Source organism: Taudactylus pleione, unplaced genomic scaffold (assembly GCF_031769625.1).
Source record: "Taudactylus pleione unplaced genomic scaffold, aTauple2 ptg000214l, whole genome shotgun sequence".
Classification (NCBI taxonomy): Eukaryota; Metazoa; Chordata; class Amphibia; order Anura; family Myobatrachidae; genus Taudactylus; species Taudactylus pleione.
Window position 1 is genome coordinate 8,753,938 of NW_028284616.1, and position 15,678 is coordinate 8,769,615.

The window sequence follows — 15,678 nt, forward strand, 5'->3', positions numbered from 1 at the left end:
TTATATACGATATACACCCATACGCCATAACATTAAAACCACTGACAGGTGAAGTGAATAATATTGATTATCTTGTTACAATGGCACCTGTCAAAGGGTGGGATATATAATGCAGCATGTGAACAGTCAGTTCTTAAAGTTGTGTTGGAATCAGGAAAAATGGGCAAGCATAAGGACCTGAGCAACTTTGACAGGGACCAAACTGTGATGGGTACATAACTGGGTAAGAGCATCTCAGGTCTTGTGGAGTGTTCCCGGAATGCAGTGGTTAGCACCTACGTGATCAAATGAAGGACAACCGGCAATAGAGTTATAGGAGTCCAAGGATCGTTGATGCGCGTGGGGAGCGATGTCGAGCCCGTATGGTCCTATCCCATAGAAGAGCTACTGTAGCACAAATTGTTGGAAAAATTAAGGTGCCTACACACATAGCGATGTGCTCACGATTCAATATCATGCACGATTTCCCTTGAACACTCTCCTCGGCAGCTCTGCACACGATTTGGTGTTTGTAATGTCCAATCTTCAAACGATCTATAGTGCATCCAGACTTTTCTCCAGTGCATTGGGTCCCAGATTGGCAGATCTGCCCTACAGCATGGCAGATCTGACGATGCGATTTACGACCAGTGGGGACGCGCATCGCATTGTGATCGTGAGTGGGGACTCACGATTTGGGCATATTTTACACGATCTGTCGTTCCGATGCGTCGGAATCGGCCAGATCGTGTAAAATATAGCTATGTGTGTAGGCACCTTTAATGCTGGCTATGATCGGAATGTGTCCGAAGACAGTGCTACGCAGAGTGCCCATGCTGACCCGTCCACCGCGGAAAGCACCTACAATGGGCAGGTGAGTGTCAGAACTGAACCATGGAGCATTAGAAAAAGGTGGCCTGGTCTGATGAATCACATTTTCTTTTACATCATGTGGGTGGTTGGGTACATGTGCGTCATTTATGAAGATATGGGAAGAAGGCAAGCTATTGGAGGCAAACTGATGCTCTTGCTAATGTTCTGCTGGGATACCTTGTTGGATGCTACTTTGACACATACCACCTACCTAAACTTAGTTACAGACCAAGTATTCCCCTTCATGGCAACAGTATTCACTGATGACAGTTACCTCTTTTTGCAGGATACAACGCCCTGCTACACTGCAAGAAATGTTCAGGAACAGTTTGGGGAACATGACAAAAAGTTCAAAGTATAGACTTGGCCTCCGAAATTCCCTAGATCTGAGGGCCGATTCAGACCCACTTGCTAGATGCGTTCGCTCGCAGCGAAAGTATGCAAATCCCACGATCACACAGCAAGTCATTAGCACGTCCACTATGTCTTGGCGTGCGATTGAGGTGTGTATGCAGACGCCCACTAGCCTGTCTTAAGACGCCCACTTATGCACGTCATCACCAGGAAGTATATGCAACCATCTGTAACATTGAGTACCATCGGAAGCAAACACAGCGCTTGACCATACCCTACCGCAAGCACTGCGAGTGTTTCAGTGTGAAATACAACCAAGTGACGTGTACGACGCTCCGTAATAATTATGCATGCGTCTGAAACTGTGATGAGACGCTCAGGCACGCCTGTGTTCGCACCACCACTCCCCCGTTTCCATCGACCCTCCCCTGTTACCACCCACAAACGGTTTTTCCTGTCACTTAGTCTAGCGAGCCATCTTTGCTTAAGGGGCGATCGCTTCAGGATCGCACGGAGTGGTTCGCGCACTGCAATGCGAACGCATGCGCAGACAGCAAACATCGGCTGGCTGCGTGCGAACGCATCCTAGCGAGTGGCTGGATCGGGCCCTGAATCCGATCGAGCATATGTGGAGTGTGCTGGAAAAACAAGTCAGATCCATGGAGGCACCACCTCAACTTACAGGATCTGCTACTAACATCTTGGGGCATATTCAATTGGACGCGAAAGTCGGAAAGGTTTCGCCTGGCGTAATTTTTACCGTCTTCGCATGTTTTGCCCGCGAAAAAATATGAGATATGGTAAGAACTTACCTTTGTTATCTCTATTTCTACGAAGTACATAGGGTTCCACAGGATCCCTTGGGGGTATAGGTGTGACGTCAGTCATCGGGCACCATAGAGTTAAGCTTTCAGCCTCCCAGGATGCACTAGGGTCCCCTTCCTATACCCCGCCCCCGAGCCAAGGCACCTCAGTTAGTTACCAAGCCATAGGCCGGAGGAGGAGAAGGAAGAGAGAGAAAAAAGATCTGGACACACACAAGAATCACATTCTCACCAGAGGGAGACGGAAAAACCGGTGACCAGAGCAAAGCCCATCTGCAGCACAGGTGCGACAGGGCGGGAGTCCTGTGGAACCCTATGGACTTCGTAGAAATAGAGATAACAAAGGTAAGTTCTTACCATATCTCATATTTTCTACTTCAGGGTCCATAGGGTATCCACAGGATACCTTGGGGATGTCCCAAAGCAGTATCCTTTAAGGGTGGGGACGCTCCTGTGCTGAAAGGAGAATCCGCCGCCCGAAGGAAGCATCCTGAGAGGCGAAGGTGTCAAACCTGTAATACCTCACGAAGGTATGGACAGAGGACCACGTAGCAGCCTTGCAGATCTGGACTGCAGAGGCACCACGTCGAGCTGCCCACGAAGGACACACAGACCTAGTGGAATGAGCCTTCACAGAAGGAGGAACCGGCAGGCCTTCATGAAGATAAGCTTCAGAAATAGCCATACGGATCCAGGCTGCCAAAGTTTGCTTTGAAGCAGGCCAACCCTTTTTACGGAAGCCATAGAGGACAAACAAGGCGTCCGACTTCCTAAAGGAAGAAGTGCGGTCAACATAAGTCCTTAAGGCCCGCACAACATCCAAAGTGGCCTCACCCACTGAAATACCAGGTGAGTTAAAGGCCGGAACAACTATTTCCTCGTTAACATGAAACTGGGAAACAACTTTGGGAAGAAATTCAGGTCGAGTGCGTAGCACTGCCCTGTTCCCATGAAAAAATCAAGAAAGGGGGTCTACAAGAGAGAGCCCCTAAATCAGAAACATGTCTGGCCGAAGCTATGGCCAGAAGGAAAACAGTCTTAGCTGTTAGCCATTTGAGATCCACCGAGCCCAGTGGTTCAAACGGCGGCCCCTGGAGAGCCCTCAGGACCACAGCCAAATCCCAAAGGTGCCACAGGTGGAACAAAGGGCGGCTGAATGCGGAGAACACCTTGCATAAAGGTGCGCACATCCGGAATTGTAGCAATCCTACGGTGAAACCAGACAGACAGGGCCGAAACCTGTACCTTCAAAGAAGCAAGGCGAAGCCCATGATCTAGTCCCGCTTGTAGGAAGGCGAGTATCCGAGACAGACGAAATTCCCGCGGTGCATAACCTCTCGGTCGACACCACTGGAAGAACGTATCCCACACGCGATGGTATATCCTTGCGGAAGACGGCTTCCGAGCTCGTAACATGGTACGCACCACAGAGCTGGAAAACCCCCTGGACCTCAGCATGGCTGTCTCAACAGCCACGCCGTCAAAGACAGCCGAGTCAGGTCCGGGTGAAGACAGGGACCCTGTGACAGAAGGTCCGGTCGTAGCGGCAACCGCAGAGGACTATCCACGGACAGACATTGAAGGTCTGAGAACCAGTGCCGTTTGGGCCACGCGGGAGCTATCAACAGGAGCGTCCCTCCTTCCTGTTTGAATTTCCGGATTACCCGTGGAAGAAGGGAAATCGGAGGAAACAGGTATGCGAACCGGAACGTCCACCGGACGGACAGAGCATCCACCAGAGACGCCCCTTGGTCTCTTGTGCGAGACCCGTACACCGGCAACTTGTTGTTGTGCCGGGACACCATGAGGTCGATCTCTGGAAGACCCCATCTGTCCACCAGCAATTGAAAAACGTCCGGATGCAGGGACCATTCCCCCGGATGAACGTCCTGGCGACTTAGAAAGTCCGCCTCCCAATTTAGCACTCCCGGGATGAAGACCACTGATATGGCCGGAAGATTGCGCTCCGCCCATACCAGGATCCGAGAGACCTCCACGAGAGCCGTCCGACTTCGGGTTCCTCCTTGCCTGTTTATGTAGGCCACGGTGGTAGCGTTGTCCGACTGGACCTGTACCGGACGACCTTGGAGAACCCGATGTGCCTGCCTGAGAGCATTGCAGACCGCACGGAGTTCCAAGATATTGATTGGAAGCTCCGCTTCTGTCGGCGTCCACCTGCCCTGGAACAAGTGTGGACCCGAAACTGCTCCCCAGCCCCGAAGACTGGCGTCCGTTGTCAACAGGACCCAATTTGGAACCCAGAACGGATGTCCCTTGCTGAGATGGGTCGTCTGTAACCACCAGGCAAGGGACAGGCGAACCTCCGGGGTGAGCACAATCGTTTGGGACTTCAGAGACTGAGGCAGCCCGTTCCACTTGGACAGGATCAGGTGCTGCAGAGGTCTGGAGTGAAACTGGGCATATTCCACCATGTCGAACACCGACACCATGGAGCCCAGTAACCTCATCGCCGAGTGTAGAGTCACCCGGCGGCTGTGGAGACAACTGCGCACCCTCGACTGTAAAGCAGAGATCTTTTCCCCCGTCACGAAGATCCTTTGCTGTCCCGAGTCCAATAAGGCTCCGAGGTGCAGAATCCGCCTAGACGGGATTAGAGTGGACTTCTGCAACGGCACGGCTGGTTAATCAACTGGCAGTAGTGCAATGGTCAGGTCCAAGTGGCGTAGAAGGAGCTCGGGAGATCCTGCCACTAATAAAAGGTCGTCCAGGTACGGCAACATACGGACTCCCTGCAGCCGCAGAGAAGCCGCCATGACCACCATCACCTTGGTGAACACACGTGGTGCTGTCGCCAGGCCAAAAGGTAACGCCCGAAACTGGAAGTGGTCGCTGCAGATTGCAAACCTGAGGAACTGTTGATGGCGCGAAAGAATAGGGACATGCAGGTAAGCGTCATGTATGTCCAATGACACCATGTAGTCCCCAGGTTCCAGCGCCAGAATGATGGACCGTAGGGTCTCCATCCGAAACTTCGGGACCCGCAAAGACTTGTTGAGAGCTTTGAGGTTTAGAATCGGACGATACGACCCATTGGGTTTCTGCACCAAAAAGAGATTTGAATAGAAACCCTGGCCCCTCTGGGCGAATGGAACAGGCACTATAACTCCAGCCTGGAGCATAGTGTGCAAGACCTTCGCAGCTCCGTGGCCTTGTTCCGGTCTGATGGTAGACTCGTGGTGAAGAATCGAGCCGGGGGTCTGTGCCGGAAAGAGAGGGCGTACCCTTGGGAGACCACCTCGAGAACCCAAGTGTCTGTCGTGGTAACCAACCAACACCGGGCGAACAGCAGCAGGCGGCCTCCCAGTTTGGGATCCCCCAAAGGGAGGCCCGGACCGTCAGGCCGCAGGCTTGTCATCTGGCTTAGGGGCCGGACGTCTGGTACTCCATGCCTGCTTCCGGGGCTTGGCCGATTTCTTAGGACCAGCCTGTCGAGGAAAAGACTGTGGTTTGGGCCTGCCCTGGGCCCTATAAGACCAAAAGGACGATGGTCCCGAACCAGAAGGAGCAGCGGCCGACATGCCGATTTGGCTGCCGCCAGCGTGGCCACAATCTTGTCCAGATCCGGACCGAAGAGAACTTCTCCGGTAAATGGCAACGCCTCCAAACCCTTTTTGGAATCAGCGTCCGTCTTCCAGGATCGCAACCACAAGGTGCGACGAGCAGCCACCGCTGCTGAAGAAATCCGAGACACCAGGGTACTAATGTCTAAGGCCGCCTCGTTGATATAAGTGGCCGAATCACGGAGATTACCAATCAACTCCGCCTGATCGGCCGGACAGTCGGAATCAAAAGACGCCTCTAATGAATCCGCCCAGCGCTCCATCGCTCTGGCAACCCAGCAAATGGCCATAGCCCATAGCCCGGGCCGTGCTGCCCCCCCCCCACAAGGGAATAAGCGGACTTCAGGCAGATCTCCACCTTGCGGTCCGTAGCATCCTTAAGGGAGGACATGGATGGCATCGGCAATGTGGCACTACGGACAAGACGGGTCACGTGAGAATCCACCTGTGGAGGGGGATTCCCACTTTGCAAAATAATTATCCGCGAACGGATAAGCCACCGCCAGGAGCCTTTGCGGCTGGTAACGTTTGCCAGGCTGTTTCCACGCCTCCTCTAAATGGTCCACTAACTGACCCGAAAGAGGAAAGCCCTTCACATCTTTAAAAAAGGCATACTTGGATTTAGCCGCTGGGGGAACTTCGTCCTCAATCACCAAGGCTGTGCGGACTGCCCGAATAAGTCCAGGAATATATACTTTGGACTTACAGTCAGCGTCCTTAGTATGGAGAGGTTCCTGATCGTAAGGATCCAGAATCTCCCCATCATCAGACGTCCCTTCGTCATCCTCATAAGGAGCCGACAGAGACGCCACCGGCCGTTTATGTGGCCGCATCACAGACTCCCCCTGCAACACATCCGACAAGTGCTGTACAGAACTCGTCAGGGAGTTAACCCACGCCGGCTCCTGAGAAACCGGGAGCGGGGAAATAGGGAGACTGTGGGGTACCACCAATTGTCGTGGGAAACCCTGCATGGGTGACGACACCACTGACTGCTGGGACAAACCCATCTGCGTAAACGCGGGCTGCGGAGCTAACTGGCCCACTAAGGTCGTAAGCGCCTGAGCGAAACAAGCCCAGGGCGGCTCCTGTACCGGTGCTGTAACCGTAATAGGCTGCGTCATTGACAAACACTGCCGGCAGAGGCCCTCCGCGCTACCCTCCCCTAACGGTACTTTACACGTAGTACACTGTAGCCGGAGAGGAAAATCACTTTCAGACATGTTGGCACCAAGTATGTGACCCCTCTCACCAATTATATATTAAATAGGCGAGAGACGACCCTGCAGCACCGCACCGCAAGGGCTTGGCAGAAAGGACAGGGACAGTAATAAAGCTGACAGTCAGAAGAAAGGTTACAGGCAGCAGCGCTAGCACAGTCACATACAATGCAAAGAAAAATCAATTCCTGCACTAACAGCGCTGATCACTCAACTACGCAGACACAGGGCCTGGTAGGACACAGCGCTGCATACACAGACCTGCCACAGCGGAGGAGAGGTATGCGGGGGGACCCAGACCACGATGCTTCCGTCCAGTGCTTCCAGCAGCGTTCACCATGCGTTGAGGAAAGATGGCCGCCGAGGAGCAGAGAGGAGGCTGGCCTGGGGGAGGAGCGCTGCTACAGGACCAGTCGGCAGTGTGCAGAGAGGGCTGTGTGCAGCGGGGGAGGCGCCGGCTGTGAGACAGGGAATGCGCGCTCCCCTGGCATGCATTTAACCCCCGGGATGCCGCAGCGCTACCGCTCTGCTGCGGTCCGCTGTCCCAGGGGGGTAGTGGAAGCGCAGGTTCTTACCTGGCTCCACGCTGCAGCCGCCAGTCCCCAGGGAGCCCTCTGCCTGGGGACTCTGGACCATGTAACAGAGGGGACCCACCGCGGGACCCCGCTGCTTACCTTGCTGTCGCCCCTTGAATCCGGCCATGGTCCGGAACATCTGGGGTCACCGCTAGCTGTGACCCCAGATGCTCACCAGCATCCCCGGATCGGTACCGGCGTTCTGGTACCGGCGGGGGTGTAGGGAAGACAGCATGGACGTCAGGACTGACTGTCCATGCTGTACATCCAGATGTGCAGCCACAGCTGCATGAAGAAAAGCTTCAGGGGCTCTTCTAGCCCCCACTCCAACAGGTGCACCCGACTCCGGCCGGGCACCAAACGAAACTGAGGTGCCTTGGCTCGGGGGCGGGGTATAGGAGGGGGACCCTAGTGCATCCTGGGAGGCTGAAAGCTTAACTCTATGGTGCCCGATGACTGACGTCACACCTATACCCCAAGGTATCCTGTGGATACCCTATGGACCCTGAAGTAGAAATTTTCGTGCACGGCCCCACTTTTCGCCCTATTCAATTACAAAGGACACAAAAACGTGACCCGGCGAAACGTGCTGTCAAATTTGGGAAAATCAGCCTGACACCCCCCAAAAGATGCAATAACATTGGGGATCAATGTGGTTGCCCCCAAATAGCCCTACTGAAGCTATTTGGGGTACTTAAATGCTCTCAATAGCTGCTAATTAGCGTCTTTGCACAAGTGGTGAAGAATAGCATTTAGCTGTTTTTTGGGGTGAAATAAGTAGTCCCAGCAAATTTGGGGTACATGAAAATGGGTAAAAGCATGGTTAAAAAATCACAAAAGTGTGGTTTTAAAAAAACTTGAAAAACGTACCTCCAGCAAACACCTGCAATCAAAAAAATCACCTCCCCCATGCTTGCAGATCCCCCAAAAAGTCTATTTTGCTAGTTTTTACGTTTGTACCCCAACTTTGTACTTTTTCGCCCACATTTTAAAGTAATTTTTTGGGTTGTTTTTCAAATATTTTTAGGATTTTTTTGACGCAGTTAATCTTTGGGGACCTGTCCCAAGGGTGCAGGGTGGTTTCCCCACCTTTGCACCCCAAAACCGTAATTCTGCACTTTTTTCCGCTTGGTTTCACAGGCGAATCTTTTTCGCCTATATACCAATGCATTGACTTTCCGAGTAGGCGGAAAGTCTTTGGAATTGAATACAGGGATAAGTTTTCACCTGGCGAAATAACGTCACTAGCGAAACTTTCTCTGAAAGCGGCTTATTGCAGCTAATTGAATATGCCCCCTTGGGTCCTGTGGTGTCCATGCCTCGGCAGGTCAGAGCTGTTTTGGCAGCACCAGGGGGACCTACACAATATTAGGCATGTGGTTTTGATGTTATCGCAGATGAACAATCTTTTAATTTCACATGATTAAGCTTGAGAAACTCAATGTATTTGTAACACAGAAATCTGTATGTATAAATATATATTTATAAAAAAAATAACTTTTTTTTTTTAAAGTATTTGCATTACAAAACAAAATAATCAACACAGAGCATACATATTGCAAGAAGTATAGTAAAAGCTATGGGATGCTACAAACAGAAATTATAAGCACAATATAGTAAAATTTGCAGCATAAGACACAATAACAATTAATAAAACACATCCTTCTATGGGTTAGAGTAAATAGAGGACAGGAACAATTAAAAGGAGTAAGATAACTGATCAAAAGCCAATAACTGATATAGGGCCATACTCAATTAGGCTGCGAAAAGTTGGTAATTTATGACGTCATTTTCGCATGTTTGAATTATCCCCGTATTCAATTTCAAAGACTTTTCGCCGGTGCGAAAAGTCTTTGTAAAAAAACGGGGATAACTTTTCACCATGTTTTACATGGCAAAATAAAAGTGCAGAGTTGGGGTTTAGGGGTGGCAGGCTTAAAAAAAATAGCCTGCACCCCTGGGAATGACCAATAAAAAAGATCTGTGTAAAAATAAATAAAAAATTGGGACACCCTCAAAAATAATTTTGGGGTGTTAAAAATAAATAAATATGGAACACAGTTCAAAAATAGCAAAATTGATTCCAGAGGGGCGGCAGGTGTTTTCTTCATGCGGCAGGTGTTTTCTTCATGCGGCAGGTGTTTTCTTCATTGCAGGAGTAGCGGCAGGTGCATTTTTGCAGAATTTTTAAATATAATTTTAGGGATTTAAAAATATGCTTACACCCATTTTCATGTACCTCAAATTTGATAGGAATAGTTATTTTTACAAAAAAATATCTAAGTGCTATTCTTCACCACTTCTTCATAGCTGCAAATATGCACCTGCCGCGGCTATTAGAAACCCCGACTTCATTCAGCAGGTAAAAATGAGGGTACCCATAGTGATTCCCCATGTCTAGACATCTTTAGGGGGTCCCTGGAATATTTCCTAAAAATTCCCGTTTTTTGGCGAGACTTACCTTTCCGCTGGCTCCCGTTTTCGTTGATTTCTAATTGAATACGGGGATAAAGCGGGCACGCGCCCAATACTTTATCCCCGGAAAACCTCCGATGTGGAGCGAAGAGTCCAGCATGGACTTTTCGCTCCAAATTGAATACCTCCCGTAAGGCCAGCAATGTCCCAGATTTGAACAGGTGCAGAAAAGATTATAAATATATTTTACATAGAGTTCAATAAAAACAATCTAAAGCACTATCTGCATTACCTACAGGGAAATGCCAGATGACAGTTGGGGGAGGAGGACACACACAGTAACCTGCTCCCGAGTTAATATTTGCTCTGCATAGAGTTCTTACTTTGGCAGATACAGCGACAGCAGATACTCAATCCATTAACCCCACCCTATCTGAATCACTGTTTTTAGTATGTTGCCCTGTAGTTTTATAATTGTACTGCATGCCAGCTTGCACAAAGCTCTGTAATGCCCAAAGGAGCTGTTGCCAAGCACTGTAACAATTCAAAAACACTGCCAAATCACTCCAGCCTCAGCTATCCAAATTCAACAATAAAATGGGTAAGACAACAAAATACATATGAATGACTGGCATTCACTGTCCTCAGTTACTACAGTTCTTTTAACAATATCCAGGCACTCAAATAACTATTTGCAAAAATGAATCTGCAAGCAAAAATTAAGATCTCCGAACGCTAGCACTAATAAAGAGTTTTTCTACCTGGAAAAGCACAAGCATTTGAAAGCAACCTCTGACTCTACTGTTGACACATAAGGAGAACCTATAAAAATCGAAAAATTCTTATTTGCTTTAAACTCATCTACTTAAGCACACGTGGTGAATTCAATAATGTTTGGCTGCCCACATTCCCTAGAATTATGGTAACCCAATATCGCAATCTTTTCTATGCATTTCCGTGGGGTGTAAGGGAAAATGGGTTTTCCGATTGGACAATCGATGAGAATTGAAGTTGCTCTCACAATGTTAGTTTTTATAAACCCTATTTTGCTTTTACTAGTTGTTTTCCCCCAATTTATGACGGTGTCCCTCCTTCTCGAACTTCACTACTGTTTACAGGCCACAAGAAACAGCTACTTCTGTTTTAGTGATTGTTTAAAAGAAAATGATTATTTAAAGCAAATCTCTTTGTTATAAATAAATAAGAGCATATATTTTAATGGGATAGTCATTAAATCAGTTACCAAGGATGACTTTCTCCTTATAGGAATACAGCCATGTTCACCTGTAGAACAGCTGTCAGTTGTTCATGCTACATCGGTGACACTGCAGCCACAGTATAGGCTCAATTTTTACATCTTATATATGAAAAGGACACTACTATAGGGGGGTATCAATGTGCAGAGATGACCATATTCTCCATGTGATGTTACACACAATCCTGTATCCGTGCACTCCGCACACACAATCAGTGTGTAACCAGCTGTGTACTACTACACACTATGTGCAGCATGTTACACCACCTCCTCTCTGACAAGGAGATGATCAGCAGGTATATCACTGTCACCCTATGACCACACTCTTCCACACCTGACACTCATATTTTAGAAACCAACGCCTAGGTCGTGACAAACATGTTGCGCTGTCACGACTCACTCACCGTCCCTCCATCTTTAATAATGATTTTTTTAGCCAGCAGAATGCTGCGGTTGAGTCTCTTCTTCTTTTTCTTTTCCCCGGTCATGGTGAGCTCAGGCCCGTCATCCCGACACCGGGTAAAGCTCCGCTGTTAGGCCCACCTGGCCACACTGACTACCATGGAAACGGCGGCTCCTTCAGCACCATTTTCGCCCGCTTCCGGCCTCCGCCGCGCTCTCCGCCTCTCGGCCAGCTGAGAGCCAATGAGGTTCTGCCGCCAGCACACGGAGCATTGCCATTCCCCCGAACACACGTCCATTACACACGCCGTACGTGCTGGTTGGCTGAGCGCTGTGGCGCGACAAAACTAGAAGACAAGTTGAGGCTCCATATTGAGAGTGGCACAAACGCCGTGAGCTAGCCTGTCATCTCCCCGGCTCAGTATCCCATCCTGTCTGTCAGTCTACTCTGGGAGGGTGACATTATTATTGTGGCTGCCACAATATGCAGCTGTGCAGGACATCTCCATCCATATGTCAGCACTACATCAGCATGCCTGCAGCTACACTGGTGGTGTTACTGTTACCTAGTTGACAGCTGTATGACAGTCCTTCTCAGGACCGTCATTGTCTGACCTCTTCACAAACACTAATGCCGCTTTTTTTTTTACCTGAGTGTATATAAACACTGGTTAATTTTGATATATGATTCATTTATTATTATTTTATTTTTGCTTAATAAACGTATTTATACTTATGGAGGATGAGATTGTTTACTGTTTAGTCCTCACTACACCTGTACAGTTTTTCAAGTGTTTAATATGAATCAAGCTGAATGTTGCTGGGTATAAAAAAGTGTGTGTATGTGCCCATATACAGTCTACTATTCTAACTTAAAGCACTATCATGGGGTCAATCCTATTAGCCGCTATCTCGCCGGTGCGAGGCATCGCGGCAGTGACCGCACTTTATGGCAGCCCGTATTCCCCAAAGTTTGCTCGCAGCCCCATAGAGCAGCGAACAAAGTTTAACGAATTCAGGGTCGAGTTTGGCTGCAAACGGTGCGGTGTGTCGGTCCGTTGCTGGTGTTTTAAATCCGTTGCAACGGCACATCGCACCTTTCGCACAGAATAGGATTGACCCTATATGTTGATGTGACTATAAGCCCTCATTCAGAGCCGCTCGTAAGCAGCCGTACGCTCGTAGTCATCCGATGTTGTAAAACCACGCATGCGTCGGTGTAACAGTGCGCATGTGCATACGGCTGATTGTGATCATTTTTTCAGTCGTTCGTCGAATAGCGAACAGGAAGTGACATGTCAAATGTGATTGACAGAACTGTCCGTTTTGGGGCGGTGACGGGAGTGGAGATGGGAAAACGCAGGCGTGTCGAGGCATTTTTTGGGCGTACATAAATTATCTGATGCGAACGGCCAATGTGAATGGAACAAGTGTTACGTCACTGTCTGATCCACTTTCCATTAAAACTGCTCGCTCAGCTTGTGGTCTGGTATACTCTACCGCAATGACGATGGTCTCTTCGTCCTTCTCTTCGGCACATCGATGGTATTCCGATTTACCAATTGAGGCCTCACAAACAATCAGTTTTGAATTGCAAAAATGCTTGTAAGGTGTTTAGCAAATAGCCTTTTTTTAGTAGCAAAAAACCGTACGCAGGTGAACTACTCAGCTGCTAATTTCTGGGTTAGACAATCAATTAGCTTACAAATTTATTTTAAATTTGCGTGTTTTTTCCAAATTTGTTTTTTTCTTTTTTTAGGGCAACAGTATTGTACGCATGTTTGTTTTTTTTCTTCATTTTTTAGGGGCCAAGAAAACAATCATCCTTTTGTTTTTTGCTAAGTGTTAATTAAAACTCATAAATTGTTTTTAACCCTTGGTTTTTTTATTCAAAAATAATGTTTAGATTTCCGTTGTATTGTTTGTAATTTTGTTTGCGGGATTACCTTTTAACCAGTTTTTGAATAAATTAACAATAGAATTGTGCAGATTTTCAACAGTATTTTATTTTTTGTTGTTTTTTAAAAAATTTTTTTTGGAAATAATAAAAACTTCATAACGTAAACACAAATAACAAATGATTTTAGAAACACACAAACAAAATAAGTGGCATTTGAATCCACAAACAAACAAAATTATAAAAAAATTCACAAGACAGGAGAGGGAGGTTTTGGGCATTAAGGAATATGTAGCAAACACAGAGAAGGATTGTGGGAAAATTAGCCAGTGCTGTGTCGAAGCTGAATAATTGGCTAAGACAAGTTCAGTTTAAAATTTAATCGCAGCGACGCCATCTTGCGAATGGCCACAAGACTTCATCTTGAAAATGAAATCGCAAGACGCCATTTTGCGAATGGCCGTCTAAGCGCCATTTTAGATAAACTCACATTTTAGTACATGTGGCGATAATACTAATAGCGCCATGCGATCGCATTTTTCATCATTTCCCATACGCACATTAATACATACAATAGCGCTGTTAACTAGTCGCTTATTAGCGAATGCATAGGACTTTGTATGAAACCGCTGTTTTATTAGCTTTATGCGCACGCATCTGCCCTAAGTTAACTAGCATCCTTATATCAAACCCTGGATACCCACACATTACATATTCACACATAAGGTTCAATAAGCTTTAAAGTGTATGATTTAAGTAGGTTCAGTTAGTTTAAATGCTAAGAAATAAAGATATTTGATAACTAAGGTATTATACATGCTAAACCAGTCGTGTTTGGAGTTGTACTGATGCGTACTCTTTTCACAGTATTCCGGTGTTATCAGTGGGGAGATCGCATCATGCATTCCCGAGTTATGGATCGCAGAGCCTACAAGCAACAAAATGTATATTTTAGAAACAACTGTTAGGATGCTGCCGGAGGCTTGAAGAGGAAGACCCCCAGCTGTTAGAGGCAGGGAGAGTCTGTTTGAACCAGCCTGTTAAATGTGCTGTAACAGATGCTTCACCCCTGAGAACCAATGATATCAGCAACATACTTCCCTATTGTCCTGTTTATTCTGGGGGGGTATAAATATGAGTGCACGAACGCTGATTCTGGGTCTTCGTGCTGAATGCTGAATGACGAGGGGTCTCTTGCTGATGCCTATCTCTGGGTCCGGAAGCGCCTGCGTATGTATACTGTACTTGGGTCTGTATAATTTCCTTTTGTGCCTAAATTGTGTCTTGATCAATTGCGTGTAACTGTCTGAACTTTTACCTGAATATCACTTGTGCTTTGGAACCACAGATTCCACGTCTAAGTCTTTATTTATGGTATGACTGCGTATGCAAATTAGCGTCATCCTTAGAAGGTATAGGCAGGACATTAGAAGGTATAGGCAGGACATTAGAAAGTATAGGAAGGTGTGTATAGAGGTTCTGATCCAGTATCGTTAGCTGTCATCGCCTTTTGGCCGGGGTAGGGAGGGAGCCTGAACGGGTCCGGGATGTCCTTCTGCTGGCCAGAGGCAGATGTTGTGGCCTCTGGACTAGGCATAGGGCTAGGCACATTTGGAGGGATGGCTGTTGTTGTGCCAGAGGTGGAGGGTCCTGATGTTCCGGCAGAAAGGGAGGCCGGCTCCAACATGTGCTGGCGAACGAGCTGCTCCAGGGCATTTGCTATTCGCACGTTGGCCCCAGTATTTTCCGCCAGGGCCTTAGCAATGGTCACTTTTGCCGCAGCACTTTGCTCCAGGGCGTCTGCCACCCGTAGCAGACTGGCGTCCAGCCTCTGCAGAATCTCGGTGTGCTGATCCGTTTTAATATTGAGATCAGTGAGGAGGCCCACTGCCAGCGAGGGGGAATGCCCTGGACTGTCTGCCACAGGGTTCCCAGCCGGATCTACTGCTTCCTCCCCTGCAGAGCCAGCAGAAATTCTGCGGCCAAAGCTCCCCTCTGGAGCAGAGTTATCCGCCTGTGTCTCTGTGAGAGAAAAGAGTAACATTATAATCTAGATATTGTCCCAAACACATTTCTGAGTTGTTAACATTACAACATTTACCTGGGGCAACATGAGGAGCCGCAAAGTCTGGCATGTCGGTATCCATGTTCGACACGCCAAACACCTCCTCATCCTGCACACACCCCTGGGCCATCTCCTCCAAATCTGTGAGCTCCAGTGACAGGGGTGGGACCCCCACCTGTCCCCCCTGCATGCCTAGCCCTATCAGCCAGTTTTTGCTTAAGACGATATATGAAGTCGC

The 15,678-nt window shown here is 48.2% G+C and overlaps 1 protein-coding gene across 1 annotated transcript in view; it reads right to left on the minus strand.

The window, feature by feature from the left end:
* Positions 1–11,723, minus strand: part of LOC148517581 (solute carrier family 71 member 1-like) — a 41,924-nt gene extending 30,201 nt beyond the window's left edge. Inside the window, exon 1 of the mRNA XM_088478436.1 lies at positions 11,481–11,723. Coding sequence (XP_088334562.1) covers positions 11,481–11,564 — 84 coding nt within the window. The 5' untranslated portion in view covers positions 11,565–11,723. The remainder of the gene's footprint in view (positions 1–11,480) is intronic.
* Between the last annotated feature and the right edge of the window lie 3,955 nt (positions 11,724–15,678).